The 26,894-nt window shown below is 45.4% G+C and overlaps 1 protein-coding gene across 4 annotated transcripts in view; it reads left to right on the forward strand.

The window, feature by feature from the left end:
* Positions 1 to 25,353, forward strand: part of LOC137421106 (neuronal acetylcholine receptor subunit alpha-3-like) — a 39,110-nt gene extending 13,757 nt beyond the window's left edge. For 3 of the 4 annotated variants that reach the window (XM_068106829.2, XM_068106825.2, XM_068106826.2), the window contains exons 4-6: positions 5,735 to 5,844; positions 7,014 to 8,004; positions 24,776 to 25,353. In XM_068106829.2, the coding sequence (XP_067962930.2) occupies positions 5,735 to 5,844; positions 7,014 to 8,004; positions 24,776 to 24,895 (1,221 nt within the window). In that variant the 3' untranslated portion in view covers positions 24,896 to 25,353. The remainder of the gene's footprint in view (positions 1 to 5,734; positions 5,845 to 7,013; positions 8,005 to 24,775) is intronic. The other variant, XM_068106828.2, reaches the window with a different exon arrangement.
* Positions 25,354 to 26,894: the final 1,541 nt, after the last annotated feature.

Below are 26,894 nucleotides of genomic sequence, written 5' to 3' on the forward strand. Positions count from 1 at the left end.
GTTTTCTTTCTTTTCTCCATGCTCATTGCGGTACACACAGTGACACAAAACAGCACACTGACTCCTTTTCTCTATTCCAACTGGTTGAATGAGTGATTTTTATATTGCAGGCACCTGAAGTTCACCACAGGTGAGTTCATTTCCAAAGGAAAGGAGAATCACCTGCTTGAAATCTAATTATTTCCAACAACTTCTAAAAGGTGCCAATATTATTGTCTGGGCCATTTTAGGATTTCTGTGTGGGATAACCTAAGATTTTGTAATTTTTCAGCTTTTTTTGTTTTGTTCCACTGCAAACCAAAGAAATACATAAGTGGATACCAATATATATTTTAATTTCCACAATTTTCTGGAAGAAATGGTGCATTATTTGAAAAAAGTGCAAGGGTGCCAATATTTTTGGCAGGACTGTATGGAGACTCCAGGCCGTTCAGCTCCCCATCCCCATTCAGGACTTATCCACAGCACACAAGGCCGCTCAGGTACCAGCAGAACTGCTATGCCCACGCATGGATCTTTGTAAGCATCCATACTGTACTGTAAAGCACATATTATTGCAACGTTTCAGTACCTGTGTAAAATACACAAGTCCTCACTCAGCATCACTTGAAAACAGGAGGTTTTGCACAGCAATCCTTCTCCGTATTGTCTTAAGGTTTATCCAACTGAAGGCAATCTCAGTTCCTTCCACCAAGCTCGGAACAAGTGTGTGTCTACCCTCAGGAGTGCCAGGAAGCACGTTCTCTCCACACTCAAGAATGAACTCTCAAACATGTCTCCTTCCTCCTAATCCTGGTGCCGTCTGGTCAAATCTGTTTCTGATGTTTGTTCCCCTTCCATCCCCTCCCTTACCTCAAAAGGCTACACAGTTGACACCGCAAGTGACAAATCCGAATGCCTCAACTCTGTGTTTGCCTCAAAATCTTGTGTCCCAAACCCATCTCTCTCTGTACCCACCTTACCCAGTCGAACCCAGCTGCTCCTGGACTCTGTGTCCTTCTCTCATGACAAGGTGGACAAGTTTTTGTCAAACCTCGACTCTGATTCTACAATTGGACCAGACCGCATCAGCCGACGGGTCCAAAAATCCTGCTCTGCTGCTCTATCTCACTAACTCTCTCTGTTATTTTCAGACTCTCTTTTGCTCAAGGTCATCTGCCATCAGCTTGGAAATCAGCAAACATTACCGCTTTACACAAAAAATGTGCAAAAACAGATCCTTGCAACTACAGACCAATCAGCCTGCTCCCAATTATCAGCAAAGTCATGGAATCCATTATTGCTTTGGATATCAAATCCTTCCTCTTCTCCAATGGCTTGATCTCTGATCATCAATTTGGATTCAGACCAGGTCATTCTACTCTGGACATGCTGCTTCTGCTGTCTCAACAATGGATAGCGGTCCTCAATGCCAAACAGGAAATCAGAGCTGTCTCCCTTGACAAATCACATGCCTTCAATACGGTCTGGCACCCCGCTCTGCTGACCAAACTCTCCTCCTATGGTATCCATGGAAATCTCCACGCATGGCTTGCAGACTTCCTCTCTAGTCATAGGCAACGTGTGGCCCTGAATGGATTTCTCTCATCGCCCCTTCCTGTTCTGGCTGGAGTTCCCCAACGTAGTGTTCTGGGCCCTGTGCTATTTCTGGTCTTCATCAATGATCTCCCCGACTCTCTGGAAAATCCTCTCTATCTCTTTGCTGATGACTCCACTCTCTGCCGCTCCATTCCTCATCCCTCAGATTGGCAGTCGGCAGCCTCCTCACTCTCTGCAGACCTGGACAAAATCGCAGATTGGTCAAACAAGTGGAACATGCTTTCAATCCTGATAAATCTCACACTCTTACGATGTCTCTCCGAAAAGACCGACTGGACAACCCTCCCATCTACTTTCTCAACAATCCTCTCCAAGAAGTTCTGTCACTCAAGCTTTTGAGTCTCACTATCTGCCATGAACTCTCCTGGGAAAACCATATTTCCAAGCTGGCCTCCAAAGCCAGTCGCCGACTGGGCATCCTCCATCGTGCATAGTCCTTCCTTGGCACACCTGAGCTCCTCACCACATGCAAGGCTTTCATCCGCAGCTCAATGGAATACTGCTCTCCCCTCTGGGCTGGTGCTCCTGCCTCACACCTAGCTCGGCTTCACGCTGTTGAAACCAAAGCTTTCAGAATCATTGGAATCTCCTGCGATGAAGCTAACTCTGAGGGCCTTTCACTCACTCACCACAGGCAGGTTGGTGGTCTTTCTGTCTTCTACCGACTCCTCTCCGGCCTTGCTCCCCCAGCTCTCTCTGTGCCCTGTCCCCCAAATATTCCTACAGGTCGCACAAGATCTGCCAGTAACCCTCTTTTGGTTAAACTGCCAAAATCAAGACTCTCTGCTGACCTACACTCTTTCATTTCTCTTTTTTTCCCACCACTGGAACAAACTCCCTCACTCTCTTCAATCCCACTCCTCCCTCCAGGTCTTTAAAACAGCTGTTCACCATCATCTCTTATCTTCTTCCATCCAAAACCTTGATCTTTTCTACCCCTGCTAATTCACCCCAGATCCATATTTTTGAAATACCAACTACTTTCCTGGAAGTCCTTGCAGTGTCCTTGTGTTTTATTCCTCCCCCCCCCCCCCTCCCCATTCCTACGCCTCCTCTCCCCAAGCCCTCTCCCTCACACAGATCTCCCGATGTCCCTGCTCTCAAATGTTGTGTTTGTGTGCTTCCCCTTCTCTCCCCATCTTGTCTACCGCTCCCCTTATTATATGTTTTCTGTGTCGGCTTGAATTTTTGTATGATTAATGTTAGCTCTTACACGAGCCTCGATCTTGTATACAAAAAAAACAAAAAAAAAAAACACCTTAGCACTCACTGATTCGTCAGCGCCAGTTTTTACCATACCACTTACTTCTATACAAACAGGTAATATACAAACAGGTAATATACAAACAGGTAATACACGAGGAATATACGCTCCATGCTGTTTTATGCTCGTTCACAAGGTCCCGTGCTATTCTTACCACAGTCCAGCTATGGAATCCCCTTCCACTTTCCACGTAACAATATACAGTATATGAATTAAACCCCCAACTTGATGAAGCAGCAAGGCACAGATCGCGTCCCATATCAACTATTGCCGCTCGATTTGTCAACAACTCTGTCGTCCGCCACATGAGCGCATTGTCTCCGCCTTGCTACGCACCAGTTGGGAGATGGAATTGCGGTCGGCTGTGATTATTACTCTGCGCTTGCGAAGCGAAAAGCGGGGTTAAGCATTCAAGTACGTACGTGTGCGGTGTGCCGTGTGACGTACGTGTCCGCATTTTAAAAATTCATTTTCTCGGTAACGGTTGGTCCGATTGACATGTAATTTTCACCAAAGGAGGGCCTCCTCCTGCAGAATACTTGAATGATTATGACGTCATAGGTCACGTGGTACAGCGCCATCTTGGAAAAACGTCACACCTCTATATCTCTGAAATCACTCCATGGAAAAAATTGAGACCTGGCTCATTGTCAGGGCCAAGGCAGTGTTCTGGGCCCTGTGCTTTTTCTGGTCTTCATCAATGATCTCACTGACTGTTGAAAATCCTCTCTATCTCTTTGCTGATGACTCTACTCTCTGTCGCTCCATTCTTCATCCCTCAGATCGGCAGTCTGCAGCCTCCTCACTCTCTGCAGACCTGGACAAAATCACAGACTGGGCAAACAAGTGGAACATGTCTTTCAATCCTGACAAAACTCACACTCTTACGATGTCTCTCCGAAAAGACCGACTGGACAACCCGCCCATCCACTTTCTGAATAATCCTCTCCAAGAAGTTCTGTCACTCAAGCTTTTGGGTCTCACTATCTGCCATGATCTTTCCTGGGAAAACCACATTTCAAATCTGGCCTCCAAAGCAAGTCGCCGACTGGGCATCCTCCGTCGTGCGAAGTCCTTCCTTGAAACACCTGAGCTCCTCACCACATACAAGGCTTTCATCCGCAGCTCAATGGAATACTGCTCTCCCCTCTGGGCTGGTGCTCCTGCCTCGCACCTAGCTCGTCTTCATGCTGTTGAAACCAAAGCATTCAGAATCATTGGAATCTCCTGCGATGAAGCAAACTCCAAGGGCCTCTCACTCACTCACCGCAGGCAGGTTGGTGGTCTTTCCGTCTTCTACCGACTCCTCTCTGGCCTTGCCCCCCCCAGCTCTCTCTGGGCTCTGTCCCGCAAATATTCCTACAGGTCGCACAAGATCTGCCTGCAACCCTCTTATGGTTAATAATAATAATAATAATAATAATAATGCATTTATTTTATATAGCGCTTTTCAGGAAGCCCAAAGACGCTTTGACAGAGTGCAAATCATCAAATCAAAACATCAAAACATCAAAGTTAAACTGCCAAAATCAAGACTCTCTGCTCACCTTCACTCCTTCATTCCTCTTTTCTCCCGCCTCTGGAACAAACTCCCTCACTCTCTTCAATCCCACTCCACCCTCCAGGTCTTTAAAACAGCTGTTCACCACCATCTCTTATCTTCCCACATCCAAAACCTTGATCTTTTCTACCCCCGCTAATTTCACCCCAATCCCAGTTTTTTGAAATACCAACTTCTGTCCTGGAAGTCCTTGGTGTCCTTGTGTTTTATACTTCTCCCACCCCCCCCCCTTCCCACGCCTCCTCCCCCCCCCCCTTCCCACGCCTCCTCCCCCCAAGCCCTCTCCCTCCCACACATCTCCCTGCTCTCAAATGTTGTGTTTGTGTGCTTCCCCTTCTCTCCCCATCTTGTCTTCCACTCCCTCTTTTTATATATTTTGTTTGTCTGGTTGATTTGTTTGTGAAGTAAATGTTAGCTCCTGAACTCGATTCAGTATCAAAAAAAAATAAAAAATTGTCAACTACTCCCCATGGGGAATAAGATAAGTTAATGATGATGTCATCGTTGCCTTCATTATGACGTCATAATTCGACAAGTACAACACTTATCCGATCATTATTCATATTTTTTTCAGCAACTGTTGGTCTGATGGACACGAAATTTTCAGCATTGGAGCACATCCTCCTTTCGAATATTTTAATGATAATCATGACGTCATAGGTCATGTGGTACAGGCGCTATCTTGGAAAAACCGAAAAATGTTGCACCTCTATATCTCCAAAACCGCTGCATGGAAAAAATTGAAACATGGCTCATTGTGAAGAACTCCATATGGGGAATATGTGTTGTTAACGATGACGTCATTGGTGCCATAATTATGACGTCATAATTCGACAGGGACAACGCTTACTCTGATTAGTTTGAAATGTATTGAGCGTGATCTATGCAACAATTATATTAGAGAATATAAATTTATGATGTCATCGCTCACGTGATCTGGCAGCCATATTCGATGAAAGAAAAAAAATGTTCAAAAACAGAAGAGTTGGCTCGCAACAAGTTGACTGCGCAGGGTAAGTATTCTATGAATACCATCTGGTTAAATCAGAAACGGCCATTAATCCGACCCTAAAGCGACATGATGCTAACCGCTGAAGGCTTGGATTGGGGAAGGGGATTAAAGCCTTGGGGTTGGCAGAAGTGGTGGGGGGAGTTGATTCATCAAGTAACTATTCTTTGCATATTGTTCAAATTACGCTTTACATTTTGTGGAATGTCCGTGGGTACCTGCAAGTACCCATAACATCTAACCCTTTTTATTCACCGTTTGTTGAAACCTTTGTTTGTTTGTTGAAACAAATACTTTTCAGATGTGGAACGATTCAAAACTTCATTGGGATCCCACGAAGTATGGCGGCATCAAGTACATCAAAATCCCATCCACGAGTATTTGGAAGCCGGACATTGTGCTCTATAATAAGTAAGGCCTTTCAAACAGTGCGATGCAGTACTGTAATCATTATTTAATTTTGATAGGTGTTGGCATGAAATATTGAAATAGTCTTAAGTGCACATCTGGGAAGATTAAAAAAAACATGTTAATTGTGTAAATGGGACATCTCACGCCTCCACTAATGGAATGAGTTGATAATACAGATACAGAATGGCTTTAGAGTTGCTGAGCAAGTGTGTATAATGATGAAAACATGAACGGATTCCATTTTGGGGTCAAGAGGTTAATGGTCAGATGTCATTTTAAGTAAAAATTATGTTGCCGCACCAACTTGTAAACCAGTGATAGGATTTTGAACAAACTTGGTATAAGTATATATGATGTAAAAATGAACTTATTGGATTATGCCAACAAGAGGTCAAAGGTCAGAGGTCATGTCAGGTAAGGTAAGAATGTGATAAGTTAAGAACAGCTGAAGGGATTTAAATCAAACTTGGTACAAGTATGTATAATGATGTAAACATGAACTGATTAGATTATGGGGTCAAGAGGTTAAAGGTGAGAGGTCATGTTAAGTAAAAATTATGTTGCCGCACCAACTTGTGAACCGGTTATGGGATTTTGACCAAACTTGGTATAAGTATATATTATGATGCAAAGATGAACTGATTATATTTTGGCATTAAAGGTGAGGAGTGAGGTAATTTTGTGATTTTGGTGAGGTCAAAGGTCATGCCAGGTAAAAATGTGATAACTTGAGAACAGCGCTGAAGGGATTTAAATCAAACTTGGTACAAGTATGTAGAATGATGTAAACATGAACCGATTCCATTTTGGGGTCAATGAGTTAAAGGTTAGAGGTCATGTTAAGTAAAAAATTATGTTGCCGCACCAACTTGTGAACCAAGTGATGGGATTTTAAACAAACTTGGTGCAAGTATATATGACGTAAAAATGAACTTATTGGATTATGCCAACAAGAGGTCAAAGGTCAGAGGTCATGTCAGGTAAAAATGTGATAATGTAAGAACAGCTGAAGGGATTCAAATCAAACTTGGTACAGGTATGTATAATGATGTAATAATGTGGGAGGAGGCTTATCGGTCGACGTCATGAAGTTGAAGAATGTGTCGTTGTAGTTTTTGGAATTGGTGAAAATGATGGGTTTTGCTATTGACCTAATGATCTGTCTACAGTGCAGATGGCGATTTCCATGTCCAAGAAAGAACGAAAGCGATGCTGAGGTTCGACGGCTCCGTGCTGTGGATGCCCCCGGCCATCTTCAAAAGCTCTTGTAAAATTGACGTCACATACTTTCCTTTTGACTACCAAAACTGCACCTTGAAATTTGGGATTTGGACGCACGACATGGCCCAGATTGACCTGAGACTTGTCGGGTCCAAAATTAATCTCGAAGACTTTTTGGAAAATGGCGAGTGGGTCATCATCGACGTGCCCGGGTACAAGCATGAGAAAAAGTACAACTGCTGTGAAGAAATTTTTCAGGATATTACTTATTCAGTGTATATTCGTCGTCTGCCATTATTCTACACGATAAATCTCATCATTCCATGTTTACTGATCTCTTTCATTACGGTGTTGGTCTTTTATCTTCCTTCGGATTGTGGCGAAAAGGTCACCCTGTGCATATCTGTGCTTCTCTCTCTGACTGTTTTCTTGTTAGTCATCACGGAGAGCATCCCTTCAACTTCACTGGTCATACCTCTCATAGGAGAGTATCTACTCTTCACCATGCTTTTCATGACACTGTCCATCACCATCACCATCTTTGTTTTGAATGTGCGCTATAGAAGGCCAGACACATATTCGATGCCAGATTGGGTAAGGACTGTTTTTCTGGAAACTCTCCCAAGCATCATGCTCCTCAAACGGCCCAAGGTGAAACGTTCGGAAGAAAATCAATCACGAAGCTCTGGAGGCAGCTGCAGGCTTTCTCCTGACTCTCTGTTCACGGTGAGTGCCGGAGCTTGCACGACGCCATGCTTGATGGACGCACATGGCAGGTACAATGGGCAGACCCAAGTGGAAAATTTGTTGAGCGACTGCAATGTGGAGTCTATTGACACGCTCCTGGCACTGTTTGTGCTCTCACCTGAAGTTCAACAGATTGTTGATAGTGTCAAGTGCATCGCAGAAAACCTCAAGAAGCAGGATGAAGCAAATGATGTAAGCTTTTGCATTACTGTCTTGTCTATCAAATCCTGAATGATAATGAGTTTTTATGCACAATATCTTAGAGATGCCTCAATATCTTATATATATATATATATAGATATATATATAGGTATATATGTACAGTGGTGTAGTACCAATTTTTGAGGTGCTGGAGCTCTACAAAAATGTCAGCCGTGACGTCATCGCCATATCTACCATTACATCAGGTTTTAACATGACACTAACCATTTGAGTTCCCCAAAATGAGTGATAAATTAAGTATGCACATTTTACCATGATAAACAAAAACATAACACTCACACCAACTTAATCTCACAATTAAGAATCCCCTTAGAAAAGTGCAGGCCAATGTAGTCTCTATCCACCATTTTTCGACAAAACAATGTATTTTAAGGCCAAAACAGAAAATTCTTACTTAAAACTTAGCACCATGTGGTATTTTTTTGTATACAGAGTCGAGGCTCGTGAAAGAGCTAACATTTATCAAACAAACAAATCAAACAAACAAGTAAACAAAGTATATAAAAATGGGAGCGGTCGACAAGATGGGGAGAGAAGGGGAGGAAGCACACAAACACAACATTTGAGGGCAGGGACATCGGGAGATGTGTGGGAGGCAGAGGGCCTGGGGGGAGGCAGGATAGGTATAAAACGCAAGGACACCAAGGACTTCCAGGAAAGAAGACAAAAGTCACCTCAAAAAAGTGGATTTGGGGTGAAATTAGCGGGGGTAGAAAAGATCAAGGTTTTGGACTGGGGAAGATAAGAGATGGTGGTGAACAGCCGTTTTAGAAGACCTGGAGGGAGGAGTGGGATTGAAGAGAGTGAGGGAGTTTGTTCCAGAGGCGGGAGAAAAGAGGAATGAAGGAGTGAAGGTGAGCAGAGAGTCTTGATTTTGGCAGTTTAACCATAAGAGGGTTGCAGGCAGATCTTGTGCGACCTGCAGGAATATTTGGGGGACAGAGCCCAGAGAGAGCTGGGGGAGCAAGGCCGGAGAGGAGTCGGTAGAAGATGGAAAGACCACCAACCTGCCTGCGGTGAGTAAGTGAAAACCCTCGGAGATAGTGTCATCGCGGGAGATTCCAATGATTCTGAACGCTTTGGTTTCAACAGCGTGAAGACGAGCTAGGTGTGAGGCAGGAGTACCAGCCCAGAGGGGAGAGCAGTATTCCATTGAGCTGCGGATGAAAGCCTTGTATATGGTGAGGAGCTCAGGTGTGCCAAGGAAGGACTTCACACGACGGAGGATGCCCAGTCGGCGACTGGCTTTGGAGGCCAGCTTGGAAATGTGGTTTTCCCAGGAAAGATCATGGCAGATAGTGAGACCCAAAAGCTTGTGACAGAACTTCTTGGAGAGGATTATTCAGAAAGTGGATGGGAGGGTTGTCCAGTCGGTCCTTTCGGAGAGACATCGTAAGAGTGTGAGATTTGTCAGGATTGAAAGACATGTTCCACTTGTTTGCCCAGTCTGTGATTTTGTCCAGGTCTGCAGAGAGTGAGGAGGCTGCAGACTGCCGATCTGAGGGATGAGGAATGGAGCGGCAGAGAGTGGAGTCATCAGCAAAGAGATAGAGAGGATTTTCAAGAGAGTCAGAGAGATCATTGATGAAGACCAGAAAAAGCACAGGGCCCAGAACACTGCCTTGGGGAACTCCAGCCTGAACAGGAAGAGGAGATGAGAGAAACCCATTCAGGGCCACACGTTGACTACGACGAGAGAGGAAGTCCGCCAGCCATGCGTGGAGATTTCCATGGATACCAAAGGAGGAGAGCTTGGTGAGCAGAGCGGGGTGCAAGACCGTATCGAAGGCACGTGATATGTTGATATGTCGATACGTGATAAGTATAATGAATAATTTAGTGTTTAGCATCGCTCGTGATATACCGTATTATCAATTTTCGCACAAACTTTACACACGAGTTTTCCATCTTTTCAGTATATCCAAGGATATGGCCCCTTTTTCCTCTGTCCTCATATCCGCACAGGTATATACACCTTTTGCTGTCTCAACTCCAATTTCAGTGCCACACTGTGTGTGTGCTCCATGTTGAACTTGAAGCTGCTGCAACACTGCAAATCTCCTCATCTCCATTGTCAGTCCGTTTGTTCATGAGAAAGTGTTTTACTTTCTTTAACAAAGAATGAAATGATGTTTCGCAATGACACAAAAACTACCTTCATCAATAGATTCCGCCATTTTGCAAATGCAGTGCATTGTGGGATATCTTGTGCAACATGGAATATATATTTTTTGTTGTGAAAAAGAATGATTTTAATAGCCGGCGAAGCCAGTGTTGTGAATGAACGCGTACGTATTATGTTGAAAAACCAGATTTTGCTGGATCCTTTGAGAATTCCAAGCTTTGACGCACCAAATCACTCAATGGAGGCCACTATCTTGCGGATGCGGAAGTATGCATAAAAATTTGAGAAAAAGTTCAATAGGAGTTCGTTTCACCCGTATTTTTTTGATTCACCATCTTATGCACCTCGAATTTGTAATTAAAATACTTTAAGACCAACCTCGTCCCCCGGGCCCACACGGGCCCTGGTTGTCTTCAACGAAAATCATCACCAAACACCGGAACCAATGAGATTCGACCATTTGAAAAAATATTTCAAAAAAGCTTTTTACTGCGTTTCGGAAGCTGAAAACGGCATCAAATATTCTAAAATTGACGAAGAATTATTTTTTAGAAATCTCGCGGCCGTAGGGCATAGTTTTCACGGCTGGAAATATCCGAAGATGAGACGGAATTCACCGAATTAATCAAGAAGGAAATTTTCTAAATTTTAATCTCCTCCAGAATGCAAATGGTGTCATTTTGAACTAGGTATGGTACCTACTACACCTACCTACAACCAACTACCTAACCTACTGATGCCATAGTGATGGGTAAAATAGTGGCAAGAGGCTTTGGCTTCGCCGGCTCATTGCAGCTTCGCAGTCACGTACTAGTATAATAATTATAATGTTTGGTCTAAACGTAAGATGTACAGTCACGTGCAAAAGTAAGTACACCCCATGTAAAGTTTTGACTTTTTCTACATATTGTTACGGATCTCGGAGTACGGCACTCCCGTTATCAAGGGGGGGTTAATCCCCTTGTCTTGTTAAGCTGGCCGTCTCCGGTCCTGGAACTATCCCGCTCCTTTGCGGGATGAGATTGGCCAGGGTGATTGGTCAAAGGTTTCCCAAATACCTTCACCAATCCCTCCGCAAAGCAGGGAGATGAGTCCCTGCTCGAACCGCGGATGTGATGGTAATTGCCGAGTGGTTTAGCAACCCACGATCCGAGCCGTTAACAAAAGGAACTAGAACGGGCACTCGGTAGAGCGCATACCTTCGCCGCAGCTATGGTAAAAATACGATTTTGACCTTTTCGTGACCTTGACCTTGACCTTTGACCCGATTGCTCCCAAAATCTAATCAAATGTGTCCCGTATAATAACCAATCATCCCACCAAATTTCATGCAATTCGGTTGAATACTTTTTGAGTTATGCGAATAACATACACACACACACACAGACATACAAATAAATACACAGCGATCAAAACATAACCTTCCGCTTTTGCGAAGGTAATAAACCCGATTTAAAGCGGTTGGCCAAATCGTGCCACAGGTACTCAATTGGGGACAGGACGCAAGCGATCGGATGAGAGGAACCAAAGAATAAGAAGGGTGAAGGAAGAACAAATATGGTTTATTTACTACACTAAAAGAGGAAACGAAAGAAGGGAATATACAAGAAGAGGGAAATAAAAGGACATAGGGCAAACTTATCTAAACAGTCTTAACTTATCACGACCCCAGGACAAACAGCCAGACTCACACGGATTGGTAGCTGGTAGGGGAGGAAGGTCCAGGCAGATGGTTCCAGGCGATGGGATTGGTGTCCAGGCTCCGGGTCCGCGGGCGAAGAATGGCAGGCAGCTTCGCGTCTCGTTGGCGCGCGACCGGACCTTACATATGCGAGGGACTGGAATGCTGGTTACGTCTAGCGTGCCGAACGCTCTCAAAACCACACGGCAGTTCGTATCACACGATCGTTCCAAGTGATGCTCCGTGCAATGTTCGTATCATTCGCCGCATCTGCGCTGTTCTCTCAAGTTTGCCGATTATCTGCCGATCTTCTCTCCTCTCTGCCGATCATCTCCCCCGCATCTGCGAAAAAGGGCTTCGCGCTCGCGCTTTTATTACCAGCCTCGCATATCAAGCCGCGTCCGCTTTGCTCCGCCTACCGGTGAACACGCCTCGGCCCGGATTGGTCGTGAGGGTTCATCGGTACCTCCCCTCGTGACACGTTGATGGGGCCACGCCTATGTTCCTGGCCACTCCTCCCTTCTTCTCCCACTCTGCCACGTGGCTTATGGCGGCTTGGGGCGAGCTTCAGCTCAAAGGCAGCGACCGCTGAGGTGGCTGCGGCTGGTAGAATCGTGCAATATGATTTGGAGGGCAGATTATGCCGCAATATGAATGGAATGGGAATTTGAGAAGGGGGCCTAGGTTATTTGATTAATACAACGCAGATTCAACTATTGGAAACAGATCCTTACCTGAAACACATACTAATGAAATAACTAAAGAAGAAGCCTATGGTGTGCTACGTGTTGCTCGTGGCCTAAGTAGGGTGCGACCTTTTAACGTTACAGAGGTAATATTTACAAGTTGATATTTACAAGTATTTACTAGTGAAGGATTCTCAAAACTGCAACAATATTTAAACATACAGCTATTTGATCTTCATTTCAACAATATTGATAGATAAAGGTGATATAATACAACAAATATCATGAAACATTTACATTTTGTAGTCCATTGTATAATTTAAATAAACATAAATGCAAATTTCGCATGTGGAAAAAGTAAGTACACCCCTACATTTATCACTACTTCAAATACCTAAAATTAAAATCAGGTGCACCAGCTCAGTTGCAAATGATTAGAACATCGTTAGAGAGGATCTTGGAGGAACCTGTCTTATTTAAACCTCAGACATTTCGTTTGATTTGCTCTTTGTTGTTGAAGTGTGCGGCGTCACCATGCCGAGATCAAAAGAGCTCTCTGAGGCCTTCAGAAAGAAGGTTATAGATGCCTACGAGTCTGGGAAGGGATTTAAAAAGGTCTCCAAACTATTTGAAATCAATCATTCGACTGTCCGGAAGATCATCTACAAGTTGAGAAGATTCCAAACAACCACCAACTTTTTCAGGCCAGGCTGCCCCAGCAAGTTCAGCCTGAGAGCAGACCGCAAGATGCTGAAAGAAGTCTCTAAGAACCCCAGAATGTCATCACGGGACCTACAGGTAGCTCTTGCCACTGTTGATGTCAAAGTGCACGAGTCTACCATTAGAAAGAGGCTGCACAAATATGATCTACATGGGAGGTGTGCCAGGAGGAAACCTTTGCTGTCCAGAAAGAACATCAGGGCAAGACTAAAGTTTGCCAATGAACACCGAGGCAAAAACCAGCACTTCTGCAACAATGTGCTCTGGACAGATGAGTCAAAGGTAGAGCTATTTGGTCACAGTACCAGAAGACATGTTTGGCGAAAACCAAAGACAGCATTTGACCACAAGAACCTGACACCAACTGTAAAGGAAGGTGGTGGAAATATTATGGTTTGGGGCAACTTTGCTGCATCAGGGCCTGGGCAGCTCACCATCATAGAATCCACTATTAATTCTTCATTGTACCAGAGGGTGCTTGAGGATAATGTGAGGCCATCTGTTGGAAAGTTGAAGCTCAACTGAAGGTGGACCTTGCAACATGACAATGACCCTAAACATAACAGTAAATCCACCAAGGAATGGCTGAAAAGAAAGAAATGGAGGGTTCTGGAATGGCCAAGTCAAAGCCCGGATCTAAATCCCATCGAGATGTTGTGGATGGATTTGAAATGAGCTGTGCATGCAAGAAACCCCTCAAACATCGCACAGCTGAAAGAATTCTGCATGGAGGAGTGGGCAAAAATTTCTCCCAGTCGATGTCAGAGACAGGTAGACAGTTATAAGAAACGCCAACTTGTGGTTGTTTCTGCCAAAGGGGGCAATACCACCCATTAGAGCCAAGGGTGTACTTACTTTTTCCACATGCAAAATTTGCATTTATGTTTATTTAAATTATACAATGGACTACAAAATGTAAATGTTTCATGATATTTGTTATTTTATATTACCTTTATCTATCAATATTGTTGAAATGAAGATCAAATAGCTGTATGTTGAAATATGTTGAAAAAGTCAAAACTTTACATGGGGTGTACTTACTTTTTCACGTGACTGTATATACGTAACAAAAATAACCAAAATGATGAATTAAAGAAACCCATCGAGTTTGGAAATCGTGTCGAATACGTCATCAGTGATGACACCCCTGATCTCTATACTAACTGGATAGGAAGGGAAGCTCATTTTTTGAAGCCATTTGTCCGCAATCTTTGTTCCCCCCACGATTCCCCAAAACGAATGTCATTTACCGATGTAATGTGATTCCTCTTCTTCATTGTAATCGACCGCAGCGGTTTTTATAACCGTAAGCAGCGTACGATGGCATTTCATCAATCCTGTAATAATGCTTTTTCAACCCTGGAATGGATTAAAATCAATTCGGTATGGAATAAAATAAAGTGGGAAGGTGGAATTTTCGTATGAAATATGCTGATAATTAAATATTAAATTCTTTAAATTCCCTCCAATGACATATTAAATAAATTAAATATTCTAATAATAAATAATAATATTAAATATTAAGTAATTAATTAATTAAATATAATTAAATAAATTAAATTAAATATTAAATAATATTAATATTAAATATCAATAGTAATTAAATATTCTTTAAAAATTTAAAGAATAGGTAAATAGGACTGCGTTTACTTTTTCATGGCTGATAAAATATAACATGTATCTGCAAAATAAATTCATATGTTAATACCTTGTATACCATATTTGTGTTCAAGTGTTGGTTTTGTTTTGTTTTGTTTTTTCATTCCACATGGCACAATATTCTTACTGAAGTGAGTACCATTGAAAATAAATTGATATGTTAATACCTTGTATATCATATTTGTGAGCAAGTGTTTGTTTTGTTTTGTTTTGTTTTTTCATTCCACATGGCACAATATTCTGACTGAAGTGAGTACCATTGAAAATAAATTGCATCCATTTATCAAAGAATCAGAATCAGAAGAGTATAGTGAAAACAAACTTCTGAGTTATACTTCTGGGCAGAGAAACATGATGGTCATAGTAAATATTTTTGTTATTCTCCTCCAAGACAAGTCAGGATATTGCCAAATTATGATAAATTATAATTACAGAATATAAAATAGCAGCATGTGTACAGGACGGCATCTTTCCTCACAGCAACTTGCTGTCTAAAGTCAATTTGCATCGAATGTTTTGTTGAAATTTCGATTAAATTATTTTATAAAATATAGCAGGCATTGTCTTTTGATAAAGACAATGAACGGACGCAGATTTTCTGGGGGAACCAATATGGCGACAAATCTACTTCCGGTGACTTCACAGCGAATGGACCGATTAGTGTTGATTTGGCGTCGAGCCTCCAATCCAGTTAGTATAGAGATCAGTGGATGACACACATGCTGCCATTTGTTCCCGGTAACTAATTCCATGGGGTGTCTTTTCGGAAAAATAAAAGGAAAAACAATTTTCATTTCCGATATCTTCTGCGGACGAGAAACCAATAAAGACGTTGGATAACAATCCGGAGATAAAAATTTGTTTGCGTTCAATGCTCGAGTTAATATTGGAAAGTATTTGGGAACGGCCTCCATGTGGAGACACGTTATTTTTCATTTTTTTTTTTTTTGTATACAGAATCGAGGCTTGTTAAAGACCTAACAATTATCACACAAACAAATCAAACAGACAGAACAAAGTATATAATAAGGGGAGAGGTAGACAAGATGGGGAGAGAAGGGGAAGCACACAAACATAACATTTGAGAGCAGGGAGATGTGTGGAAGGGAGAGGGCTTGGGGGGAGGAGGCGTGGGAAGGGGGGGGGGGGGGGAGGGACAAGTATAAAACACAAGGACACCAAGGACTTCCAGGAAAGAAGTTGGTATTTCAAAAAAGTGGATCTGGGGTGAAATTAGTGGGGGTAGAAAAGATCAAGGTTTTAGATGGGGGAAGATAAGAGATGGTGGTGAACAGCTGTTTTAAAGACCTGGAGGGAGGAGTGGGATTGAAGAGAGTGAGGGAGTTTGTTCCAGACATGGGAGAAAAGAGGAATAAAGCAGTGAAGGTGAGCAGAGAGTCTTGATTTTGGCAGTTTAACCATAAGAGGGTTGCAGGCAGATCCTGTGCGACCTGTAGGAATATTTGGGGGATAGAGCCCAGAGAGAGCTGGGGGAGCAAGGCCGGAGAGGAGTCGGTAGAAGACAGAAAGACCACCAACCTGCCTGCAGTAAGTGAATGAAAGGCCCTCGGTTAGCTTCATCGCGGGAGATTCCAATGATTCTGAACGCTTTGGTTTCAACATCGTGAAGGCGAGCTAGGTGTGAGGCAGGAGCACCAGCCCAGAGGGGAGAGCAGTATTCCATTGAGCTGCGGATGAAAGCCTTGCATGTAGTGAGGAGCTCAGGTGTGCCAAGGAAGGACTTGGCATGACAGAGGCTTCACTACACCCCTGCATATATACATCTATACATATGTATATAACAAATTAATCCATCTTGAGTTCTCCAACCTTTAATGAGCAAAATAAATAACTGCTCGACGTTTCGATCAGCAACACGGACGGACAACCGTGCATCCACTGACGTTTCTCAAGAGTAAAGAAAAATAATTCTAAACCCTCCCTTATATCAAGGGAAAAAGGGGGTGGGGAACTTTTTTGTGGTGGACTTTGTCTCCCTACCACTTTTTGCCCACTGATGGCGGTTCCCCACTGATGGTATGAAGTCGCATAATGACTGATATATATTGTTACAGACGTGGCTTAGATGTTATTTACCGAGCGGTTTGGTATGACCACGTCTGCACAAGTTACCCGATTATACCCGAACGTTGACTAATCGCGCTACGCTAGATCAATGAAGGAAAAGACACACGGCTGGGATTAAAATGACGCGACACCAGGGATACGGTTCTCAAGACCTCCGGAGGAGATAATATTCGTTCGGAAGGTTAGATTACAACTACAAGAGGGACAGCAAAGGAAGATAGGCACTTAGACACAATCTTATATTAACCCCAACAGACGACAGATAAACGGGACAAAAGGCTGACTCACACGGGGATTGATGGCTAGGAAAGGCAGGATCGATGGCTCCAGGTGCACCTGGGCTCAGGGACAGAATCGACTTGGTCCGGTCCAGAGATGCAGCATGCAGGGAGGTCGCAGCGCTCGGAGGTAGTGACTTGCTCTTCTTCAAGCTGGGGGCGCATCTGACCTCACGTCCGGTGAGTCGCTTCGTATATCCGGCGGGGAGTGACATGCCCTCGGCTCGTTAGCTCCGCCCCAGATGGAATCGGCACGTCGCCTCTCATTGGGTGCGTGCGGGGGGGGGTTACCGGCTCCGCCCTTGACGGGGGACTGACAAGGAGCCCCTTCGTGGTAACCCCGTGGAGCGCATGGTCCGGAGCGCATTGTCAATGGCGGCTAACCGAGCCGGTGTGATGACGCACACTCCCCCGTGCAGCGTCGTTGTTGTTGTAATTGTTGTTGTAGTTGTAGTTGTTGTTGTTGTTGTTTGGGGAAGAAGATGGAAGGAGGTATGGGAAAGGTCCTAAACTCACTACTGGTGCCATATAATCACATTCTGGTGCAACGAAGAGTCATAATTAATGGAAACGAGTCCTTAACTGACATAGACTAAGAATAACTAGCAAGATGTCCGAAAGTTGTCTACGTGAGATGCGGTGGACCTGGGCACGACATTTAATGGGGGAAAAGGGGGAAGGTCGGCTCTACTGATTGTTGTTTACAGACAATGGGACTAGGGAATGGGGGATTGGGGATAGTTGGGGAGTATTGGGGAAATAGGGGAATATTTACAAGCGGATATGGAGGCCAAATTCCATATTCGCAACATTGCACCCTTCTCTACCCTCGGGGCGTCCCGACCCGATAAATTTTTACCTACTTTAGTGTGGCACGCAATGTAGTTCCCTCTACTATTAACTCTACCCTGAGTGCGACAGTTTTACAGATATTCACAAATGAGTAAATATGTCCCCCTGCGACGTTGCACCCTTCTCCTCACAGAAACACACCCACAGGATAACCGAATCCGGAAAGAATCCTCAAACTAAACATACAGCCGGTAGGGAGCATTATTTACACAAGACTACGCTGATATTTACACTACGATCCAGGACCTGTTTTTGGAGGGACACATGCAGATGTTATGCATAGAGAGAGCACGCATGCTAGCATCGATACACCAACCCACGAGTGCTCTGTGGCCTACGGCCTTTAATAATGTGCAGAGCACCCCTTCCAAGCATCAAGCACCACCCCATCACTCAGTGAGCACCATCCGGTGCACCAATAAAGTGTCTATAAATCATTGTGTGGTGTCGCAGCCGGCCGATGTTCTGCCGCTGGTCTTGCCTTCGTGTGGTGCACTTGGCCTTCTTACTTCTTTTTAAAAATAAAGAAAGGCGCCAACCGCGTCCATTTCTTTATTGTGGCCGTCAGGGGGCCAACTGTTAGTGGTTCACCTGTTTGGCATAGGTGCCACGTTGACCCATAGGTCCTTCCACGGGTGGTGCTTGGCCGCAAAAGAGCTGCGGTCCATTGTGGGTGGCCACAAACATTGCGGTCCATATGGTGTATCGATCCAAGCAGCAAGCAGCGAAAGTGCAGGCCCACAACTGCGTAGCCAGCACCTCTCTCTCCTCTCTCTCTACCCCAAAGCCAGATCCTCGGAGGTGGGAGACAAAAGAAGCAGACAAGTGAGTAAGGTGGTAAGGGCGCAAAAGTGCACGCAATACAAGATGATGCACACTGGGGGCACATGGGAACCAGGTGAGACAGGTACGTTCCTATCGTACGCCCCCCCCCCCCCCACCAGGTAACCTACATGGCCCCTCCCTTACCCCTTACTGTATCCACAAAACACAACACTACCCATAAACATCTACTTTACAAATCAACAAACATCCCTACTGTCTTCCCCGTTCCTCCCATATACCAAATTCGTCTTCTCTCCCTCCTAACCAATCAAATTTGCCATTTTCAACTCAACATCATAATTTGCCATCTCCAACTCAACATCATAATTTGCCATTACCAATTCATCATCAGTCCCTCCTAGGGAGGGAGAGATGGAATCACCCCAATGTCTCATCCACGTCGTGATGCGTCTCACAATCCACACAGCAATTTCATTTCCTGCAACAAAACAAAGAAAACACAGGTGTGGAGTCATCATCATCACCACAGGTAAGTGGCTGCGTATGGTGCGACAGGTTCATCAATCCTAACTATTTCCTAAATGACTTTAACAACTTTACACTACCCGGGGTCTTTCTCCGGCCAAACCATTGGCCCTCTTACACTATGGGTTCTAAAAACCAATTCCCATTGGCCAACTGTGGTGCTTTTCAATTTGGGGTCTCACTCCCCCGATTCATCTCCCGGTGCCCTCGCACAATTTCTGGGCTGTGGCGTGTACCTCTCCCAGCGGGACTACCCACCTGCACACCTCCACCACTGCGGTTGCCTCCGAGCTTACCTGCTCCTTACCCTAACCTAACTACCTGGGGAAGGCCCTCTGGCGCTCTCCCCACTCGGTGCCCTCTCTGGCACTGGGCTGCCCGATCCACACCCGGGATCCTCAGGCACCCACTCACAACTACCGGCTCCCAGAGCCCACCTGCGGCCTCACCTGGCCGACATCCTCACAGTGGTGGAGTGCCCAACCAACTACACACACTAACAGGTTACACGCCCAGCCATTTCCACAACACTAATGCACCCATTCACAACACCATTCTGCAACCGCACCACAAATGCCAATATCCAACCACAATTTACCTGTACCCTCTACCTAACACTTACACTACCCGCCCCGGGTATCCGTGATAGGGGTCCACTCTTCCCCCATCCACACCTTCGCACCATGCACACCACTCCGTACCACTTACTCCAACTCTCTCCACACACCTGTACTGGCACACCTGTGCTCTCACACCTGGTGCCACCTGCACCCTTCTCTCCCCAAGCGCATTCGCGCTGATCCACAACACTCATTACTCACACACTGCTCCACACACCTGTCCAGTTGCACACCTGTGCAATCACACCTGTTCAATTCTCACACACACAGCATCATCTCAGCTAACTACTCCCTTCTGAAACTTGCGCTTCCCAGTCGTCCCTTTAAACTATTGCGCTCCCACGTCATTATCATCCACACTAATCTACCTGCGTCCCCACTACAGGTATCAGTCACTAACTAAACTTAACGTTACCTAATGTCACCTTCTAGGGCCCTATCAATATAACCTAACCCACCCGGGCTAGTTTTCACTGCCATCACCCCATAAACTATTGCTCCTTTGCCCCCACACATGGGAAGGGTGGCAGGGATGCCCCCCTTACCCACCGGGCCCATCGCTCACTACCAATTTTGCACATCAAATTTCAACAAATTAAAAATTTGCCAATCACTGCCCATCATCTGCCAATCACTACTGCCAATCCTTTGCCAATCATCAAATTTTGTTTTTCTCCAATTTTTGGGTCCAAAACACTAACCTCATCACCCAGTCTACTCACTAATACCTCTCGGTGCGCCAATCCCTGTCCAAAGCCCGGCTTCGTAAAGCCAAGCCATGAATGCGGGTTGTTCCGTGCCAGCGGCTGGATGCGTCCGGCATTCGGTGCAGGGACGGGGGCTTACCCGTGCCGAGATCCCACGCACCATCTCGGCACGGAGCCATCCAATGTCCCGCTCTCGACCTGCCGGCACGTCTCACCAAAAAGTGGTCGCCATGACGACCCTTTCTATCGGGCTGCCCGCTCCGCCTAGTGGAGCACGGACGCGGCCGTTCAAAGCGAGGCCCAGCGCGCACCGAGGGCCCGATTCGGCTAAAAGTCGACCTAACCTCTAACCTGGTTACCGTCGATGCTTCACCTGGATGCTTACACCCCGCAGCCCGTTCCTTGCTCACACATCCAGCCGTGCCCATGCTCCTTGTACCGTTCCTTACACACCCAGGTACACCCATTCCACTCACAGCCTTGGTCACACACCTGACCACCGAACACTTTGGCACACATTCGTTGCTCGCACACCTCACCAATACACCTCTTCGCGCCCCCTCCTCTGTGACAATCACAGGTGTGCTCTCATTCGCACACCCAACCACGTGCCTCACCACCAACTCCAGCGTGCATTCCCACTCACGCTCTACCATTCCAGGTGTGCTTCCTTTCTCACCTGTCACAACCAACTCACGCTCCGTGTCACTCTTACTACTCTCACCACCACTCTTGACAACGCACTCACCCTTACTCTTGACAGCGCACTCTTTCCTCATGCACCTGTCCGTCACACACCTTTCTCGCGCACACTCTCCCGTTACACCCTCTGTAACACTCACCACAGGTGTGCATTCTTCCTTGCCTTTGACAGCGCACTCTTTCCCCATGCACCTGTCCGTCACACACCTTTTTCGCGCACACTCTCCCGTCACACCCTCTGTAACACTTACCACACCGCGCTTCCATGTGCCCCCTCGCACACGCGCTACGACCGACTCACTCTCGCCAGCACCCTCACTCCTTGGCACGCACTGTTTCCTCACACACCCCAGAGTCGGACTTTCTCGCACACCTCCTTTTTCGCACACCAGACCTGTCGCACACTTCACCAACGGCCTCTCACGAACACCCGGGTCTATCTCGACCCCCAAGCTTATTAAATCACCTGGCGCATCATACGCACGACCATATTGGTCACCACTTACACCGGGTCCTCTTTCTCTTCGCTTCTCCTCCATCACCTGCGAATCCCTCATCCGGTTAATGAGCACATCATCACGATCCGAACACAGACTTTGGACCAATTCTTTTACTTCCTCCTTTATCTCTTTCTTATCCTCTCTCCGTCGCTTCTTAATTTCGCTCACCCCTTCTTCCACTTTTTCTAATTTTTGCTTCATCTCCTTCATCTCTTCGTGCGCCCCTTTAAGTTCTTCCTCTAACTCCACTTTATTTTTTTCTATGTGCTCCCGCACCTCCCGCTCTTTAACCTCCATCACCTCTACCACCTTGTCCATTTTCCTCGTCAGGTCTTCATGTACCGTCTGACACTCTTTTTTAATTACCCCTACGTCCTTTTTCATCTCCTTCTGTGTCGATTTTAAACCCTCTATTACCGCTGTGTTCTTCTTTACCTGGTCCCCCAACTCCTTTTGTCCCACTGTCAGTTGTTCTACTCCCAGCGTCAACTCCTCTATACCCCCTTGCAATTTTACAGTCCCCTTTCTCACCTCCTTCTCCATGTGCTCCTTACAGTGCCTCACCTCCTCGCGCACTCCTCCGACCTCCTCACTCACTCCTCTTCTGATCTCCTCTCCCATCACTTGCATCTCCTGCCCAGATGCCACCCTCATCTGCTCCATTTCCTCCCTGTGAGCATCCAGTTTAGTTTCTACCCCCATTCTGACCCCCTCTATCTGCTGCTCCATTTGTTTAACTTCCCTTTCCGCTTGGTCCCTCATGTCCCTCAATTTGCCTTCCATACTGTTTTCTAACCCTATTAACCCATTTCTCACTCCCTCTATCTGATTCTCCTGGGCAGCCATTCTATTTTCTACCCCCATTAACCCATGTTTCACCCCTTCTATCCCATTGTCTAACCCCTCTAATTTCTTGTCTAATCCCTCCCCGGTACCCCTCGCTTCGTCCCTCATTACCCCCATTTCGTTTCCCATTACCCCCATTTGGTTCCCCATTACCCCCATTTGCTCACTCTGAGCCCTCATTTGCTCACTATTCTGGGCCATAAGGGCCTTCATTTGTATTAAAAACAAGTTCAAATCCACCGGTGGCGCTGCCACGGTCGCGGTGACCAGCGAGGCGCCATTTTGTGCGTTTGCTACCCTCGCTGCTTCGCTCTCCTCCTGTCCCTCATGTCCCTCAATTTGGTCCTGGACCGACCCTGCCTCACTCTCCCCTACCGGACCCCAGCTGTCTTGATCCGCCATAGCGCGACTTTCAAAATTCGGGTTTTTATTTTTGTAAAACAAATTCAAATTTCGCCGTTATAATTTCGCGCGGGAAACGCGCTCCGAATCGATTCTAATTGTTACAAATTTGGGCCTAATAAATTTAGTCCCGGGTCCGAATTCCACTCCTCGACACCAATTGTTACAGACGTGGCTTAGATGTTATTTACCGAGCGGTTTGGTATGACCACGTCTGCACAAGTTACCCGATTATACCCGAACGTTGACTAATCGCGCTACGCTAGATCAATGAAGGAAAAGACACACGGCTGGGATTAAAATGACGCGACACCAGGGATACGGTTCTCAAGACCTCCGGAGGAGATTATATTCGTTCGGAAGGTTAGATTACAACTACAAGAGGGACAGCAAAGGAAGATAGGCACTTAGACACAATCTTATATTAACCCCAACAGACGACAGATAAACGGGACAAAAGGCTGACTCACACGGGGATTGATGGCTAGGAAAGGCAGGATCGATGGCTCCAGGTGCACCTGGGCTCAGGGACAGAATCGACTCGGTCCGGTCCAGAGATGCAGCATGCAGGGAGGTCGCAGCGCTCGGAGGTAGTGACTTGCTCTTCTTCAAGCTGGGGGCGCATCTGACCTCATGTCCGGTGAGTCGCTTCGTATATCCGGCGGGGAGTGACACGCCCTCGGCTCGTTAGCTCCGCCCCAGATGGAATCGGCACGTCGCCTCTCATTGGGTGCGTGCGGGGGGGTTACCGGCTCCGCCCTAGACGGGGGACTGACAAGGAGCCCCTTCGTGGTAACCCCGTGGAGCGCATGGTCCGGAGCGCATTGTCAGTGGCGGCTAACCGAGCCGGTGTGATGACGCACACTCCCCCGCGCAGCGTCGTTGTTGTTGTAATTGTTGTTGTAGTTGTAGTTGTTGTTGTTGTTGTTTGGGGAAGAAGATGGAAGGAGGTATGGGAAAGGTCCTAAACTCACTACTGGTGCCATATAATCACATTCTGGTGCAACGAAGAGTCATAATTAATGGAAACGAGTCCTTAACTGACATAGACTAAGAATAACTAGCAAGATGTCCGAAAGTTGTCTACGTGAGATGCGGTGGACCTGGGCACGACATTTAATGGGGGAAAAGGGGGAAGGTCGGCTCTACTGATTGTTGTTTACAGACAATGGGACTAGGGAATGGGGGATTGGGGATAGTTGGGGAGTATTGGGGAAATAGGGGAATATTTACAAGCGGATATGGAGGCCAAATTCCATATTCGCAACAATATATAACCGAAAGGTTTTCAGAGTTACAAGTGTATGGAATGCTCACTGCGTTGCCCTGATGAAGCCGCAACAAGGGCGAAACCAGGTCGGTAGCTGTGAGTTTTGCATGCACTTGTGACAGTATGTGAATTTAACATCCATAATGACGCACTGCTAGATGGCTCCTCTGGAGCTTGGCAGGCAATGCGGACATGCGTGCGGACAACATTAGAATTAGAAGTAATGCCATATTGGAAATAGAGATGCGCTGAAAATGTGGGGAGTGTGATCTTTTCGCAATGTGTGCTCCACAGGTTGAGAGTGATTGGAAATATGTCGCTTTGGTTGTGGACAGAATATTCTTATGGGTCTTTGCCATTGCGTGCTCACTGGGCACGGCTGGCTTGTTCCTGCAGCCACTTATGGCAAGATGATTACATCCCAGATGTGTTCAGGAAGCTCATGATGGAATCAGCATGTAGTGCCCTTGTTGGAATAATAACATCATCGCATCGAGAATTAGCATCAGATTCTAAACGCATCCTCAGCTAATCTATAAAGTGCATGAATTTGCTTGAAATGTGAGCTTAACTGTAAGGAATGTACTTTTTCATGTACTCAGTCTTCAATCTGCTATTATACTCCTTGCATTTTGATTAAGCTTTATTATATTTACCTTTTTCAGTGTTTGCTGAAGAACGATTTTGATGGCAAAATGATTGACAGTACCTTACATGGAATAATAAACATTAGAGAGCTATTATTAGAATATATATAATGATGTCAAATGTGAATTATGATTTGCTGTATGTGAATTATGATCTGCTGTATTTGCATAAATTTTCCCACCTCTGGCACAAGTGGAAAAATTAAAATCATGAGAAAGAACCGGTCCATAAAATAGATAAAAATAATTGCCGGATCGCTCTGATATTTTGTGCAAATATTTTATCCTAAGACATCATTTACGGAAAGAACAAGTATCACTGATAGAGCTAGAAGGGCATTCGGTGGAGCACATACCTCCGCCAGGCTAAACAGTTTACGTTTTGTATCCCACTGATAGGCCGGATCTGGATTCGGACCTGAACCAAAATCAAATCGAATTGTTCTTGTCATCTAAGCAACTCATCCACCAAGTTTTGTCATAAATCCATGCACACCTTTTGGAATATCATGCTATACCATGTATCGTTTATAGCCCTATCTCTCAATGATGAAGAACCACTTAAAAATTCTCGTATCTGGTTCCGGATCTTCACCAAATTTGAAGCAATTCTTCCTGGTCACACATCCAATCAGTCTACCAAATTTCGTCTGAATCAGTTACCAACGTTTTGAGATATCTTGCGAACAGACAGACAGACAGGGGCGAAAACACAACCTCCGTCCACCTTCAGTGGCAGCAGTAACAATGGGGCTGCACTGGAGATCCCCTGGAATAGGTTAAACTGAGGAAGTTTCAACACCACAACAACTCACAAAACCTCCACTGAACTGGAAGACCTTACCACAAATAGTTTGCACTTTCTCGTTACAAGATACAACTTTTGCTTCTTGCAGAACTGAGCTGATAATACACAACTTTTGAAATGACACAATCCATTCCAGAATGTTTTGCGCACATGCAAAGAAACCCTGAGACACGGAAATATTTGGGGCACCATAAAGTATGTTGTGTGTGAGAGATAAGGATTGCTTCATAAAATGGCTCGCAAAGCTTCTGAAAGAAGCCAAAATATTTGGAAAAATACCTGAGAGAAAGGGCTGTCCTTCTGCACAAGGCAAGACACGGAGAACTTCATCAACCTGCCGAATTGGCAGCTGCCCGTCCTGCAAACTCTCGACCACGTTGGCTGGTGCATGGCCTAGGTGGACGGGCGTGTGCTACACAATCCCCTAACAGATCATCCCGATCATTGAATGCACTTTGAACCTTATGGGAGTGTCTCCTATAAACATGGTAGGCCTGGTGATTTATTTAACGGATACCACAGGAGAGGTTATACTACATTTTTGCATATATTGCTAAAAGGATAAGCGTCTGGGCATGTGTTTTATATACAAGTACACCCACTCCCAACAGAAGCAACAGGAAGTTGTCCTAGTTGGAAACCCCCATTGGGAAGGGGGAATATTATTAGTATTAATATTATTTTGTAAGAACATTAATATTATGCTATGATTATTAATGTTGTTATGACTTTTGTTATTAAAAGCCACCTTGGAAAAACGCCACGCTAAGCTATCTTAATACGGATATAAACCTCAACTCGCAACGCCATTAGCAGGGAAAAACCCCCTTGGGGAGGGCAAATGAAGTCACCACAACCTCCATTGTGTGACCCTTAGTCCTCCTGTCAAGTTTGGTTGCGATGGGATAAGTAACGACTGAATGTATCACGGTGAAAAAAACAGTCAGACAGACACCAA

Source organism: Myxine glutinosa, chromosome 2, assembly GCF_964187855.1.
Source record: "Myxine glutinosa chromosome 2, kmMyxGlut1.1, whole genome shotgun sequence".
Lineage (NCBI taxonomy): Eukaryota > Metazoa > Chordata > Myxini > Myxiniformes > Myxinidae > Myxine > Myxine glutinosa.